Genomic DNA, 17,609 nt, shown 5'->3' on the forward strand with positions numbered 1-17,609 from the left:
AACACTTTTATGATCCCACCTTTCATGTCACAGTTTCAGTTTAATGTTTGGCGTATTTGCATTACCCTGTGGAGCACAACTTTCAGTAAATCCCATTAATTTACAACATAAAGAATATTTCGCTTTGTTGCCTGTAAAACTAAGAGTTTTGCTTTTATCTTTACCCATCCCATGGATACTTTTAAAGTAAACAGTGAATTTATGCTCCGTCACTAAGTTAGTGAATTTAAGTTAATGTTTAGATTGGAAACGTTTTGTACATCATAAAGTATTATGTGATGTGAAGTTGAATTAGAACTTGTTAAAATAAAGGAAAAGTTGAAATTTAACTTTTTGATTAACTTGATTTCTAGAAATTCATTATTTGCTATATAACTGAACTTCACTTTCTAACTCAGTTATTGATGTAAATTTACTTCTGTCATTGCACACGTGTGCGGTTGCTCCTGAATTCAGGTCACCAAATGTGTATTCCTAATTCCTTGAGTTGTATGAACAATACTGAGAGAACAACTTTATTCAGAGGAATCTCGATAAGTATTCTTGCTTTCAATTTTGCTACATTCTGACGTTTTGTGCCCTTTTCACTTGGAATTTCATATCCTGTACTGGAATTTCATATCCTATTTTGCAATTTTATCTACAGTTCGAAGAGAGAACTTAAGTAATCCTGCATTTTTGCATTCGCACTCATTTTTTCCGGGATGAAGTTTGACATCTTTATTTTGCCTCACATTCAGAGCAATAATTACTAATGCTTTCTAATCTTTTAGGACGAACTTGTCAAGTTTGACTTGGTTAGTTTCGGAAGATTCTGGCTTGATTAACTGGCCCACTCTCGATCTCCCAAAATTCTGATTGGAATAAAACCACTCTTACTCTGAAATGTCGTATCACAAAATTAGCATTATCCTCTTTTTTGATTTGAATGCTCCGATTCGTCATTTTCTTTAGTTATCTGCAAATTCAGCAAAGCCAAACAAAAAAAGAGTAATTTTACTAACTTTTTTTCCACCAAAAACACAGCTGTTCTACTTACTGCATCTTCAGTGGACTCCTGAAGACCTAGAAAATTTGGCGTACAACCTATTGCTTGGATTTAAGTGTTTTTTTTAAATTACTTACGTAGTGTTAAATCTGTTTGCCTACTAATGGAGCATATTTGTTGTAAGGGAAACATACATTTTAATACCGCTTTCCTTAAACTCAACAAAATAGACGAACAGGGAATTTCAAACTATGGCATGTGAGAAAAACATAAGCTAGATAACAGAATGATATGTCGGCAATGATAACTGCTGAATTTCTTCAATAGAGTCCACTTGGCATTTCATTAATTTGGCGAGTATTTTGTTGCAATTCCATGCAATGCTTCATATAAATGCTGTCAAGAATACTTTACTAAATTCCTACTCCTACTCCTCCTCTTCGGCAACTATGTTCCATGCCGAGGTCCAATGCATAAAACCACAGCACCACGGTGGATAGAAACACGGCCACTGGTAAACACGATAACCACATCTGAATAGCCACATAAGGACGATACGGTCTTCACAATTTTCCTTGGCTTTTACAGCGAGATTATGCAGCACTTTTCCTCTTCAGCACTACGCAGTGCATTTTCAAACACAAAATGACATTTATACTCGGTCTTTGAAAAGCTTTTTAAATAAACTTTTAAGCAATGAATATGATATATTTCATAATTAGCTTTGTGATTGTCTCAGAAAAAGTTAAAGATATATTTTTAGTCTTTTATAAATGAATTTTGTTTAAGGCCTAACGTAGGATGATAATGACACGATGTAAGTTCCTACACATATTTATAAAGGGGAGTTAAAAGGGGAGAAAAAATGAGAGTTATTTTGCTTATTGAAAGCATAGTACCTTCTTTAAGGTGATATAGTCACATTTAATTTACAAATTATAAATTAAAGGAAATTTATATGATACCGAAGAGGATCCTTCCAGATTGAAGTGAGTGAAATTTAGAATAACGGTGAAGCGGGGTGGTGCCAATATCTCCCAGACACAATTCTGGTTAGGTGGATAGCGATCAGGATAAGAAGGGCTGGTGATATTGCCATTATTTCCTTGCAAAATGCAACCACATACATCTAAAACAGAAAACGGTCTTTTAGCAGAAAGATAAAAACAACCAAAAATTTTTTTATAAAATATATTTTTATTTAAAACTCATAAAATATTGAATGAACTAACAGAAGAAAAATAATTTTTACAAACAAAAGGTTTTATGATTATCTTTACAAACCCATTTACGATTCTAGTGCATTTTTCACGAAATTTACGATTCTATATCTTGAATAATAAAAGCACTCTTGGTAGATGTATAAAAGTAATGCTTTATATTTTTGACAACGCAAATCGATTATTAGATTTCGTTAGTTTAGGCACCCAAGCTTTGTTAGTAATATAAAACTGAAGATGAATTTTGAAACAAGAAATATTCAAGCTCTTGTTATAAGGTATTTCTTCCGCCTTCTTATCATGGCTTCGTAGTGTAGTGGCCAGCACGCTGGGCGCATAATCCAGAGGTCCGTGGTTCGATTCCCGGAGAGGACGTTGCTTTTTTCATCACTCCTGCTTTCAAAATAACCTAATGTCTCTGTATTGTTACCATTAAACAAAGTAAAAAATTATTTTTTTCTTTTAGTTCGTTCTTTATTTTATGAGCTTTAAAAGCAAGCTTATTTTATAATTTTTGTCATTTATCTTAAAATTTATTGTTTTTAGTATAAATAACATATTATCAGTCAATAACATATTATATTGTCAATCTGATATTATCAATCAAATTATTAAACTGAAAAATCTCTTTTCGTTAAGAATAATCACTCTTTTACTTCTAACAATTTATTTATCATTTACCTTACTTCAAAATATTTTATTTCCAAATTTGCATTAAAATGTAAGCGACGGTCTGAACTCTGAGAAAAATGTTGTCTCGTTGAGCCTTGATAAATAACAACGTTCACACGATTTTTAAGGGGACTGATACAGCTTAAAACCCTTAAGATCTTCGACTATGTGACTGTTGCAAGAATTGGGATAACTTACTTATTTTAAAAGCAATAACTTCCAACTTTTTATAGCTAACTACATAATATAGCTGCTTTCTGAAATAGTAATCAGAAAATTAGTGTTGCCACAAATATTTTTATAATTTTAATCCGCTGTTTGACAAAACTTTTCGTCATGTTTCTACCTTGCGCGCACAGTTTAAAACATTCTGTCGCATAATTTAATTCCATGTTTAATATGTAGCTTTTATACCATTTGGAAACTACTGTGAACCAAAAATTCTAAGAATTTCATGTTAAATTTTTATTTTATTTGGAGTTGAGTTTATAAAATGTATTTTTATTTAAAAAAATCTGTAATGTTTTCTTGCATAAAAGTTTTTAACCCGCGGGAAAGCGCGTGGGGTGTATCATACCCCAACCCTACATAAAATTGGAATATTCCTAGCTAGTGAAACTGAAATTCTGTGCTGCTTTCAGTAGCTGAGTTTCTAATTGTGGTTGACTTTCAGAAGCGCTTTTTCTTTGCCTGTGTGTTTCAGAAAAGGATTTATCGGTATTTTGTTGGAACTGGGGTATGACACACCCCACGCGCCTGTCCGCGTAAGTGTTTTTTTGACTGAATATTTAGTTCAGAAATTTATTCCTAGAGTGTAACAGTAAATATTTCTACTCGCAAGTGATTTTAAAGTATGTGACATTAAATTCTTAAAAATTTCTAACTGCATTATGGTAAAAAGGAATGACTCCCTATGAATTGGAGATGCAATGTCTGTGAGATTTATTAGAAATATTTGAAAGCGATGAAGATTGCATTTTGGAAACTGAAGATGAAATAGGTATATTTTCTACACTGTTCTGGTTTCGAAAAAGATAAAACATTAATTCCTGATGTCCCTAAAAAAGGAAAAACTGTCCTTATGCTTTCAACATTATATAACGATCATACTATATATGACACTATTGGAGAAAATAAAACGTCAGGAATTCTATGTTTTTATAATATGACTAAAGGAGCAGTGGATATGGGGGATGAAATGTCAGCCAATTATTCAATTGCCAGAATAACAAAGATGTGGCCAATGGTATTTTTCTTTCCTACATTGAATGTTGCTGTAATAAATGCTTGAATTATATTACATTCGACTGTTTAACCACCAACCAGAAACAGAAGTCTGTTTTTGAAGGACTTATCATTACAATTAATGAAAAAAAGTATTGAACAAAGATCAGAGATTAATACTTTACCAAGAAACTGACGTACTGCATGCAAAACAAAAGCAGAAGTTTCGACGAAGAACATTCTGTGCCAAGAACACATGAATGTATTTCGTTCAAAGTGTGAAGAAATAAAATAAGCATTCTGTATTAGAGATGCAATGAAACTTAGAGGCATGATGTTTATTTTTTTATTATTTTCATTTATCTTAATTTTAACTCTAAGATTATCTTGGAAATTAATTTTTTAAAACCCAATTATTATTCGCGTATTTATAATACACGAGAACAAGAAAAACAGCTTTAAAACTAAATAAAACTATTTTTATCATATTTTAAATATTGGGGTATGTGATTCCCCAAGCGCCTACTCTAGTAACTTTTCTTGGTGCGCCGGGTTAATATTAAAATATTCATCAGATTTTTGGTTTAGTTAGAAGATAGTGCTTATATAAAGAATTCCATATAATTTCAAGCATGTGCCATTAGCCATTTTTAAAATATTACGCGTGCAAGGTGGAAACATGACGAAACATTTTGTCACAAAGCGGATTATATTACAAAAATATTTGTGGCAACACAAACTTTCTGGTTACTAGTTCCCAAAGCAGCTGTATTATGTAGTCATCTGTAAAAGGTTGGAAGTAATTGCTTTTAAAATAAGTAAAATATCCCAATTCTTGCAATTCCCAATTCACATATTCGAAGAATAAGGGGTTTAAGGTGTATGAGCCCCCTTAAAATGCTGCTGTTGTTTAGGTACCAAACTATGAGCATTAAAAACGCATGCCAATTATTTATGAAATAGGGAGGATGGATAAGAACCATGCAATAATCTTTCTTTCTAACAAATGAAATACATACGGTTCAGTCCGATGTGAATCTTAAGTGTTTTGGCAAAATGTCATGCAAACCGATTTGCTCGTCGAATTTACTCATTGGTAAACTCGTAGCTATAGAACTACAAATTATGTGTTACAAGTGTTTTAGCCCAGAAGAGCTTTAAATCTCAAAACGGCATTTGACTTCGAATCACTTTAAATGGCCGAATCACTTTTCAAGTTGTTGATTGAGCTAAATAAAAGCTTACAATAGCCCAATTTTAAAAATGATCTTTCTCAATCAAATAGCAATTCTTAAAACTCATTGTGGAACATTCTATTGTTTATTTAATCGCATGTTATTATTAAAATACTTCAATTTAATTTTAAATTTCAAGCAAAGGAAGACAGTGTAATAATTTTACTATCGTGTTTTTCCCCAATCAATTCTCAAAATCTAGAAAAAATTACAAGATTAAATTTTGAGAGTACAACTTAATACCTAACAGTTCTGAGGCAAAAATATGTGTTTCTCTGTACAAACCTTTTGCCGCTAACCCGGTATAGTGGTTAGTGACGCTGATTGTCGTACCGATGGATCCGGGCTCAAATTTCGTGGATGTTTGCAGGTGTATAGTGTCTCTTCAGCAGTGGGACGCTCAAAATACTCGAAAGGTTAGTGGACGCGGAAGAGGTATTGATGACTCTCGGACCACCCTCCCTACTGAGTTCTCCCTCAATAAGTGAGGCAGAACGATACACATTTGACCAATCGTGAAATTCTGGTCTCTCGCTCCCTTCTGTACCTGAACATTTTTTTTTAAGCATTAACTGGATGTTATAGAACTGGTAGAAATCGGATGATTGGGAAAAAAACGGCGATTCTTATTATACATAAGTTGTTAGTTTCTATACATATGTCGACCTCGTAGCGTTAATAAACGGGTAATACTCGAAACGGTAACAGAAAGATTATTCCTGATAGTTCTTGATTGTAATTAAGCTAATTTTAAAATTTGTGCTATTAAAATGTGCATTAATGTGTTCTACTAGTGAACCTGCTAAACGTTTCCATAAAACTTGTCCAAATTATAGAAGTGTTACTCCCCTCTTCTCCGCAAAATTAAGTTTATAAATTCTTTTCAAACTAATAAGTATTCAAACTTTAATTCCTTTCAACAAAAAGCAAATGATTAGCCTGGACCATTTTTCACAGAAAAGAAACGAGAGTTATTCATTTAATTCTTTTAAAATAGCTTTTAACGTATTTACCTTTAGGGCAGGTAGAATAATAGGTTTCTTCTTTTGCCTAACAAAAAAGAAAGAAAATATTTACATATTTAATATTTACATAATTTATATTTACATAAATAATCAAAAGATAACAAACAGATAAATTTTTCATAGAAGCAAGAAGTAAACTTACTAACAGAAACAAAAATAAAAGTAATTCAGTACAAGAATATTCATACAATATTAAATAATAAATATGAGCAATAAAAATTTGAAATTTCTTGGTTCTTTTTCAAGAAGCAGACGTAAAGATTTTCAACAGAGCCACGTTCCTGAATCATGATGGATGTGACTCAAAACTAATTTAAAACTTAATGTCTAGATAAAATAACATTTTTAGTAATTTAATAAAATTAAGTTAAATTAAATTAAAACAAACAAAGTCAATATAAAATAAAATAAATAGCTGATGAAAAGTTAAACTTTTTTCAATTATTTTTTTCAATATTTTAAATTCATTCGTCAAGATATAATCTAGTCGGAAGTGACTCAAGATTCATTGCGAACTGCAAGTTTCATTCTTACAGTACAACTTCATTACTTCAGCCCATGGATTAGTGGATCATTTCGAATATAAAAAGCTTAGCATCAAAGCAATATTTCAGCGATAATTCGATGCAGAAGAATCAAACCTTACCTTTAGAGATTTTTTTAAACATCATTTTTCATACTGTGACCCTCAAAATTATAAGCGTAGAATGGAGTACCAGGAGACCCTTCAATTCTACATGGTGGAAATTGTGACCTGACTATGCTCTCGGACATGCTTTTGAAGAGTTTATTCATGAACAGAGGGCTCCAATTGTGGGTTACATTTTGTCTTTGGAGATGACCAAGGAAATGGAAATGAATGAGGACGATATTTGCTAGTTGGGGAAAGATTGTGATCAGAAGAGTTGGAGACCGACCAACTAATGGACCTACATCACGTGCAACAGCAAGAAGTTATCGAACGGCTCTCAGCTAAGAAAGAGGAGAAAAAGATTGAGAAATCCCACACTTCAAATGAAATCAAAGAAGTGTAAAATGAGGAAAAACGTGCAAACATTTCCAGAAAAGCCTCAGCCGAATGTGTTATTGCAGAATTTCAGATAAATTTGTTTGTTTTAAGACAATTAATTCAGTATCCCGCTTGCTCAGAAAAAGGCGTAGGGGCCCCTAAAACTCCAGTCGTTCTTTAAAAGGGTGAGTATATAAGGTATTTCTCCCGCTTTTTTTAGCATGCCTTCATAGTGTAGTGGTCAGCACGCTGGGCGCGTATTCTAGAGGTCCGCCGTTCGATTATCGGCGAAGGCGTTGCTCATTTTCCATCTTGCCTGCTTCCAAAAATACCTAATTCTCTACAACGTTCTATAAAACCTTGTTTGTGAGCATGGGCTTTTAGCAGGAAAGATCACAAAGATATTTCGTATATATAATTTAAAGATATGTGTACATATCTACATCTATATCTATATCTGCTTATCTCTTTCCTTATATATATATATATATATATATATATATATTTCATATATATGTGTGTGCATGTGTGCGCACATTCTTATCCACGCGAGAAAGTGAATTATGTTTGTGATATCGCGAAAGAAACTGTCCTGTGTTTACTTTAGATAGCTATGGGGAATATTCTTGTAACAATTTTCATCAGATCCATAGATTGAGTACTCTGGAGGGATGAACACTAAATTACGTAACTATGAGCTTTTGTTTCGAATTAGAATTTGTAGTACACTGAACTATAATAATTTAGATTATATTTTTGAATTTCTGGCACCATGTATACATATATATATATAGAGAGAGAGAGATATAGAGAGATATATATAGATATAGATATAGATATATATTCGAATGTATTATCATCATCGACGTGATAAATAAAAAGTCAATAATAATTTTTTCCGTCAATAACCATCTTAAAATAGTAAATAAAGTGCAGATAAAGAAACGAAAAACCATTAACTTAACATTAACAAATTTCTGTAGCTGACAGAAAAAAGCAACGTGTAGATTAGAAATTTCGCCATGGTCAGTTTCCTTTTGGTGCCTGTTTTTACCATTTAGCAACAAACTGCACTTTCGTAAACATACTTTGTGGCAGCGTCGTTTTCGTTATCTCGCGAAGTCAAATATAAAACGAAAATACCAAAGGAGCTATCCAAAGCTGTTACACAGCTCCAGCCGTTACAAAACCGTTACACAGACAGTTTATATTCAAAAAAAGATTTATTTAATTTTACATTATTTTTTAAAGTAATTAGATGTTGCGGCCTTCTCGCTGATGGTTAGATTTATTCTATTTTCAAAGAAAAATATATTTCTTCATTTTTGTCATGCTGTAATGTAATGAAATCATGAAATCACTAAATGATGAAAAATTATAGCAAAGGGAAGCGACTAAGATTTCATATATTATTTCTAAATGATGTTTCTAAAATATTTCGAAACTAAATCAAAAGCCCATTTAAACAGAATCGGATGCACATAAAAATACCAAACCTTAACGTCAAGCTGCTTCATGATGGCATCGCTGGCACTAAATCTTGCAGTGGCTTTATTGCCGCAAATTTCATCATCTTCGATTGAAAATGCGTATGCTGTAATGTTCACCTTGCCTAAACTTACGAAATGCACCATAAAGAGATGAAAGTCACTATTGCAAACACACATCTTGTATGATGGATACTCAGGAGTGAATTTGTAATCCTCACTTGACTCCAAAAATATTTTGATCTGAAAAGAAACTGAATTCATAACCTCCAAAACCAAAAATGATAATTTATAGAACAATATGCTTAAAGGGATTTCAATATCTAATTTTTAAATATTATATCTTGCAACATAGGTTTTCTATAAGCTTTCGTAGGATCTTTTGTCACTGTTTCATGTCAGTTATTTTTTACAATGCTTAAGTATAAACATACTCGTATGTCATTACATACTCTAAGGTTAACTGCACGTTTAAATATGGTGTCTCTTCAAATACCTTTCTCTCTTTATAGGTTTCAAAATCCTCCTTCTGTTTCCTTTTATTTTTTGCTTATATCTGGATTCTAAAACTCAATTTAATGAATACTCACGTTTGCCATATTGATGCACAATAATTATATTAAAACTGTATATGTTTATAATCTTATGACTAAATGCTACTGGAATGCATGGTGCGTTTTCTGGAAATAATATCTAAACGAAAGTTATATTAGTTTCAAGTGGGCATATTAGAGACGTTATATTAAGTACTGAACGCAGATTTAGTAATTTTTCCATTTAAAGAGGAAAGCATTGAAATTATTGACATTGAACAAAGCCTACGTAGTTGCCAATGCTTAAGCTCTCGGTTTATTTTGGCACAGAGTAATTCTGAGTGTGCTTGTGAACAAAAGGAGAAAAATAAGGAACAATAAACTGCTGCCATTCGAAATCCTATCTAAAGGCGTCTATCTAACATGTTTCTTTCCATTCTACCTTTCCAGTAAAAGGACTGTCGAACTGAATATTTTATGCAGTTTTAATATCTGCTTCCTACACAGCTTCTCAATCACAAAAGTTTACGAGTTGCCTAGAATTGAAATCCTGCTGTGTGTGCAATAATCATTCTAATCTGGAATGACTGTGTTAAACAAAAAAGAGCATATTGCTACAGGTTGGGTGTAAACGAGATTGTATTTAACGAACGAGACTGCGTTATTGAAAATTACCATTCTATGAAGAAATCATCAGCGTTAAATTAAATGCATTCCACATAGACCCCTACTACTTTATTCCTAAAAAATAGAACTCTATCATTCCTCCTCTAGACCTCTACTACTCGTGATTAAATTTACGAAGCAATACAATCCTATTATTAAACATAGGAGAAAATGGGTGTCATTCACTTCCAAAAAGAAAATGAAAGAAAAATGAAAAAAAAAAATATTCATACCGGCAGGCACTCTGTCAAATGACTGATAACATACACGGAAATAGGCACTATTTCGTATCTGATTACAGAATCCGGCAACTGCATAGAGACGAAAAATGGTTGAAAGGTAATAATACTGCTTGTTTCCGAAAAGCCTAGACCAGTGTTGGAATGGATGCACATTGCTTCTCCTACCCATTCTGTTATGGTATGAGGTAGCTGCCGTTTCACGATCGTTTCACCTTTCGAACTGTAAATAGTACCAATGAATTAGTTCATAATAAAAGAAAGTAATTCCAGAAAATATTTGAGCACAAATTAATTTTAATACGAAAGGCTTATAAACGCATTTTCTGTGACAGTGAGAAATAGGCGTTAACAACAATAGTGTAGAGCAAATATTTTTACAATACATTATAATAACAATTTCAAAATTTATTTATTTTGCATATTTTGCACTGACATCTAGGCATATTATCAAGTATATTTTTCTATCTCAATTTTTTTAAATTTGTTTGGAAAATCAGTAATTTCCATGGGCACGCATTTGTTTCACAGACATGAAAGCACATAAAATTTGAGGTCATCCGCAAACATTAAAATAAACACTGCTTTATTTAATCTGACTTTTATAATGATATATTATCTTAAATTCGTGTATAAATCCAACAAATAATTCAAAGCAATATTATTTGCAATGCTAATTTCAGTTGTGTTTAAGAACAATATGACAAGTACACACTTGTTTAAAGACAAAAATTACTTGCACTAAAAATAATAAATTTCATATTCCCCCCCCCCATGTAGTTTATTGTAAATACATCATGTACATACCCAAATATACAGATATATTAAAAATACAAAGTTTATAATTGCAGGAATAATTATGGCATGAATTACTGTTAACTCATTTTAATAATATTTCTCTTTAATATATAAAAGGACTGAATTGAGATCGGTTAGAGCACACTAGGACTGTCTGAGAGAGAGGATACCTTCTGCAGAAGTTTAGTAAGTAATTTCAGCCAAAATAATGAAATTCCTTACTTATTGCAAGTAAATAAGATTTTGTGAGCATGGCAGATGAAATGCATTCCATACAATTTCAATTTCTGTTCGCATAACAACAAATTGTCTGAGATAGCAATAATTCAAATTATCGAGAAACCATTAATTTCATAAATTATATTCCTATAGCTATTCGCCTGTTTAATTTTATTGCGCCAAAGAGATAGGTGTGGCTCAGTTTTGGTCTCCCAGATTTTGTTTTTCATGTTCACTAAATTGACAGCATTTCTTTTGATTTTATAAAAGTTTTACAAAAATGGACAACATTTTACAGGAAAAACAGAAGACAATAGAGTTAATTTCTCAGAAAATTACATTGCTTTGAAAAAATCTCAGTAAATGATAAAATTAAAGAAATAATTAAAAAATAAGTGTTTGCGCTCAAAGGTTTAACCGGGCAGTATAAAAATATAAACATTTAAAACATTACATTCCTTTCTTGCAACTCGAGAAAAGTTATTAAATAATAGCACATTCTTTATATTTCGATTCACCTCTTGATGTACACAAAGATTCATATCTACGTGCTGAAATCGTAGACCGCAGAAGACGTAAAGCGTTTCTAACTTCTACCAAAAGCACAAAAAATAAGATGCGGGTAATTAAACGAGAAGTTCGACCTAGGACAGCAGCTAGCCAACCAAGAATGGGCAAGTGCCATCAATATCGGATCGCAGTTACGAGCAACGCCAACATTCTATGAGGACACAGAAGACACTTGCTTAATCTTATTAACAGTCTCGTGCTTGTTTCAAAGATTAAGCTGTCCATATCTCAGTAATATATGCTATGTTAATGTAAATCCATGAGAAGCTCATTAAATAGATACGTATCTCTCAATGATCATACCTTGCTATTTGAATAACTGCATCAGTTCTAGAGCTAATATACGCAGCAAAACTGTGATCTACCGAAAAGAGGATTTTTATTAGATTGAAATGAACTGCACTTTATGTCCATATTATATGATGATTCTGTATAAATATGGGTTCAACACAATGGCATAGATTAACATTTTCAAGAAAGCCTTTAACTGTTTATTATATGCAGTTAATCTTCAATATTACATCTGAAATGAAATCCATCTATATTTTGCTGTAATTTCTTCTAAGGTTTTACCAAAGTGTTTGTTTTTCCTGATCTTTAGAAGCTTATATCATAATTTCTATACTGTGAAATAATTTAATGTCTTCTCTCGAGGTGTTTCATATATGATACGCTTCAGTGTCCTCACAATACAAAAGCGAAATGTCAGTCCCCACCATACCATGCTCGATACGAGAATATTTCAATTTTGACGCGCAAAACTTAAAATAATACTGAAAAATGAGCTTTTCTTTCACAAAACTTACAATAGAGGCTACTCGTCTTGATGCTAAGATTCTAATTGATCTTTTTTTGGGGGGAGGGGGCTTCGCATAAAGCTATAGGAAACAAAATTATTCAGAATAATGAAGATACTGTTCATTATGACTGTTCTCTTTCCATAAACGTGGATTTTGAGGCAGTTTAAAATCAATTTACTCCATTTCTATGCTGTAAACAAGAAAGAGAGTTGGTTACTTTTAACAAATTCTTTGTCTAAAAAACATACTTGTATTTAATGTAATTGATTACCACATACTTGCAAGCTAGCTGCAAACTGAAATACGCTAATAGTTTTCGATGCCGTGGCAAGTGTTAAAAGATATAATTTATCGCTAAATGTATTCTAGTGACCTTAAGACCTAATATAGCTAGGTATCAAAATGGCGATTAAAATTCTTATTTAAAATTTATTTAATATTTTTTATTAATTAACATTTTAGTTATTTTAATACGAAAACTGTGAGCATAAAATTCCACATTACTTTTTTAGTACGACCTAAGCAATGTTTTTAATGAAATTTGAAATTTATCAAAATATATCTTACAGTTCAAAATTAACTCTTTAGGAGGACAACTTTTATATAACGCCACAAAAGAAATCATCATTTTTAGCATTCTACATAAATAAAAATGAAAATTACTCAATTGTATGTAGCTCCCATAACCATGTTTCTGGAAAATAACTTCGTATTTCTTCTGCTGAAATAGGAGTTGATCCAGAAATTTTGTTGTCAGATAGTTCTTCAACGTCTTCACGAGGAAAAATTAATCTTTGCTGTGAAATTCCTATTAAAACCAAAAACAGAAGTTCGAAAGTTATTTGTAATTCATTGTTTAATTTGCTTGTATAATGAAAGACTATATTTCAGACCTATTAATTATGTTCTTCTAAAAGTAATTGGAAAGACTATATTAGTCCTTTGAATTCTCTTCATCAAAAAAGATTAACCAAAAATCATTACATTCATCTATAAAGTTTAAGAATAGTCTTGAGAAAAATTCATAGAAGTCCTGCCACTATTTTTAAATTATCAGTATGAAAAATGTTTATTCTGCTTTACTTCTGAAGATAATTGCTTCTGCAGTTATTTATTTTTTGTTGTCAACATGTTTTTGTTTCTTGTGAGAAGGAATAATAACTTTCTATTTTAAATACATTTGGGTCCATATTAAGTGCATGTAGTAATATACGTTTTGTTGCAAATTTAATCCTTTGAATGACATGATAGTAAGAAAGTAACCTATTCATGGATGGATATCATATATCTAATTAACTAAAGTAACTACTTCATTCTACTATGTTCCCTGGTAGGCAATAGACTGGAAAATGTAGCAGCAGTGCTCATGTCATTGATGCAGGAACATAAATTTCCACTTCAGTTTTCAATGCAAAGTTTTGCAGCCAACTATCTAATTATAATTAATCATAAGAGGGTATAAAATTTGAAAACGAAAGTTTGCATTACTTTTCGATAGTAACTTAACACCCAGAACAATCAGCATCTCGAAAATACTGAAATCCAGGAAATTGCACGAACAGATTAAAAAGGGCTCCGAAAATTAACTTCTGTGAAGCAGGTCAGAAAGCTTTTGAACGTACCATCAGATATATATATCTTGAGGAATGCTGCTTTTGTTATCGTTTCAAATGACCAGATACCAATAACTAATGCATTTGTTGAGAATGACCAGAATCCATCAGTCATTTAGCCGTCTTATTACAAAAAGAAAAAAAAAAAAAAAAACTACTTAGAGTGCACCGCAGAGGACTACTGAAATATTCATAGAAAATGGAGAAATCTCCGTCCCAATTTTGATGGAGGACATCCCGGAAGGTATCCGAAAGAATGCATGTGAAACGTTTAAAAAATAGCGAATTATTTAGTTGCACTGTAGAGACATTAGATATTTTGGAAGTAGTAAAGATGAAAAATTAGCAACGCCAGGGCGACTGGGGTTTTTAGGGGAGAAATCATCCACCACCCTTTTATATTGGGCCTCACTTATAGAGTTATTATGTATTTTGGAAGCAGGAAAGATGAAAAATTAACAACGCCTTCGCCAGGAATCGAGCCTCGGACCTCTGGAATACCGGCACAGCGTGCAGACCACTATACCACAAAAGCGCTCTAGGAAGGCGGGAGAAATACCTCATAGCATATTTGTTTTCAATTTTATGAGTTTATTCTAAAATTTGTAGAGGCAATGTGCATGTTTAAAAATCAGTTTACTAAGAAGAGTATATCCCACTCTCTTTTTTATACGTAAGTTATACGTGGTGAAAACTATAAAGAGCTGTCAGCAATTTTAATTAACGATTTTAACAGAAGAATAGAATTTAGATATAAAACAACATTTCTGCATGCAGGGTGACTGAATCTTAACTGATTATTAAAATCGAAGATATACCTTTGATTGTATTAATCTTTAATATTTTAGGAACTGTAGATTCATAATTGAGAATTTTAAAGGAATTTTTATGTCTATTTCTATAAGGATAGATTAAAAACGTTAGCAGATACTGTCTACGTTTGGCGAATATCAAGATACTGGCAGTAATTTGCAAGTATTTTGATTAATATTTATGTTCTGTTTTTCCCCATGGCTGGCTGTAACCTTTTATAAATATCGGCCACTGCTAAGGCTGGAAGCTGTGGTCTCTTTATTGTAGAGGCACATAATAGGCAGGACACCGTTGCCTCCTATGAGGGACGGACAATTACAGCTATGTTTTCTGCATAATTCGAACCCGGACCTGTACATACTTTCCAGTGACATCATTTTCTCTTGGCGTAATGACGTTTAGACGTCATACGGTTTTGTTTTCGTTGAATGACCAGCATAAGTGAAACGGAAGTCTGAAAAATTACCGTTTATTACGGAAGTCTTTGAAACGAAAATATTTAACCGCAGTGTTCTGCAGTAGGCTTCCTGTTTTATGAAATGATAAAATTATAAAATCCTTAAAAGGCGTTGTTAATATCAGAAGCAATTTTAAACGCTTAGATTATATAAATAGCTGAGTTCATGAATTTAGTTCAAAAACCGAAACGCGACTATCTCGGTCCAATTATGAAGGCATTGTGTGCCAGTAAGTATATTGTAATTATTGCAGTTTTGTTGCATTCTGTTCCATTCACATTGCAGGAAATATTTCCTCTGCAAATGTTATATTATTGCCATGTTATATTATTAATAATATAATGTTATATTATTGTCCGAAAACTGACTTGAATCATGTTTTCGGAGATTGCGTCTGCAAAAAAATAGATATATAATGAACATGAAGCAATGCTAACAACTCCTTTAATATGAAGTATTTTAAATTAAGAATACATTTATCAAACATTTATGTACTTAATACACATTTACCGAGTAAGCAAAAGAAAAAAATAACATTTTTTCTCTCTAGAATAGTAATTTTTATATTAGAAGGAAGGTGAAAAAATTAGTAATTTTTCCCCTACCTTCTAATATAAAAATTACTATTTTTTTATATTAAATTCGCAAGGTGTTGTAAGAAGTGTAATCTCACATCAACAAAAATAGAACGCACGTAATAATCTTTTTGGTACTGCTATCAAAATGTAAACAAACATACGGAGGTATACCCTCGACCCCAAGCAAAGTCAAGGCATTCCTAAGCGTGGAGGAAATGATGTCATCGGGAGACATATCCAATCACGAGGAGGAATTTTTCCCTATGTGCGTGGCGCGGTACAGAATGGTTATATGCATCCGCGCCTTGAGGTACGGCAGTCAGCGTCAATAATCACTTCCCCGTTTAGGCGGATAATGTTTAGATTTATGAAAGTATATTTTTCTACTGGAAAAAAATAAAAGTTAAAAAACTGTATTGTATGTGTGTGTGTACAGGGTGTAGCTAACAGAAACCATATATAGTACTGGAAGTCCAAAAATAACACCAAATTTAATTAAAAGTGGAAAGAAACAAATTCTGTGTGCCACAACTGAACTGCTAGAAAGTAAATAGTGTTTCACATGTATTAACTTAATTTTATAGTACTTGACGAGTTAAAAGTCCAAAGTTATGTATCCCTTGGACTAGTCCAAAGTTATGTATCCTTGGACTGAAACTGCGGAGTTCTTGTCATCTGATTTTCGTATATGTTAGGTTTGCATCTTCGGAAAAACACTTTTAAACAAATATATCTGCGTTTTTTTTTTTTTTTTTTTTTTTTTTTTTTTTCTGTTCAGTTTCTAAGCTCCAGTCCAGATAATTAGAAAAAAATATTTGATGGATTTTTCAATAATTTTTGAACAGTGCAAAAAATTCAAAAACGTTTCTGCTCATTCATATTCTAATATGTAGTTTGTAGAAGTTGAACTTATTATTAATATTCATGTTTGAAATATGAAATACTTTAAAGAATCTATAATTCAATTGCCCGATTTCGAGAAGATGATGAAATAATTTTACTTTAAAATGCTTTGAAAGTATACCTGAGTACTCAAATGGTAAATTAATCAATTAGATTCTTTTCTTCAAAATCTGGTACTTCCAGCGTTGAACTAGGAAACCATTTTCATAATTTAAGAGAAAGAATGAAAATGAAAGTGTAACGTAGCAAGAAAACTAGAAACTCAATAATTTCTTCTATATGTAAGTTTGAGTTTTACTGTACTTCATAACAAATGGTCATAAAGTACAATAAAGCTCAAAAACAAAGGAAAATCGTGAAAAACTTTGTGAACATATTATAACTTTACGAAGAAAGTATATATAGCCACCCAGGGTCATCAGCTACGAATGTACTGAAAAGTAAATTTTCACATTAGCTTTGAAACCATGTGAGCCATTTGGGCTTTGAAGTAAATATTCGGATTTTATGCAGCGATTTCCAGTTTAACTTGTAACTGTCGGCTATCACATCATATTAG

General features: G+C 32.0%; 1 protein-coding gene across 1 annotated transcript in view; it reads right to left on the minus strand.

The window, feature by feature from the left end:
* Positions 1–17,609, minus strand: part of LOC118181320 (alpha-1-macroglobulin-like) — a 78,892-nt gene that overhangs the window by 29,901 nt on the left and 31,382 nt on the right. Inside the window, exons 11-15 of the mRNA XM_085825575.1 lie at positions 13,349–13,493; positions 10,293–10,521; positions 8,870–9,103; positions 6,353–6,389; positions 1,954–2,117 (exon numbers count right to left, since the gene is read on the minus strand). Coding sequence (XP_085681701.1) covers positions 1,954–2,117; positions 6,353–6,389; positions 8,870–9,103; positions 10,293–10,521; positions 13,349–13,493 — 809 coding nt within the window. The remainder of the gene's footprint in view (positions 1–1,953; positions 2,118–6,352; positions 6,390–8,869; positions 9,104–10,292; positions 10,522–13,348; positions 13,494–17,609) is intronic.

Source organism: Stegodyphus dumicola, chromosome 10 (genome assembly GCF_044657685.1).
Source record: "Stegodyphus dumicola isolate Sdum_Otavi_A_Nest chromosome 10, ASM4465768v1".
Classification (NCBI taxonomy): Eukaryota; Metazoa; Arthropoda; class Arachnida; order Araneae; family Eresidae; genus Stegodyphus; species Stegodyphus dumicola.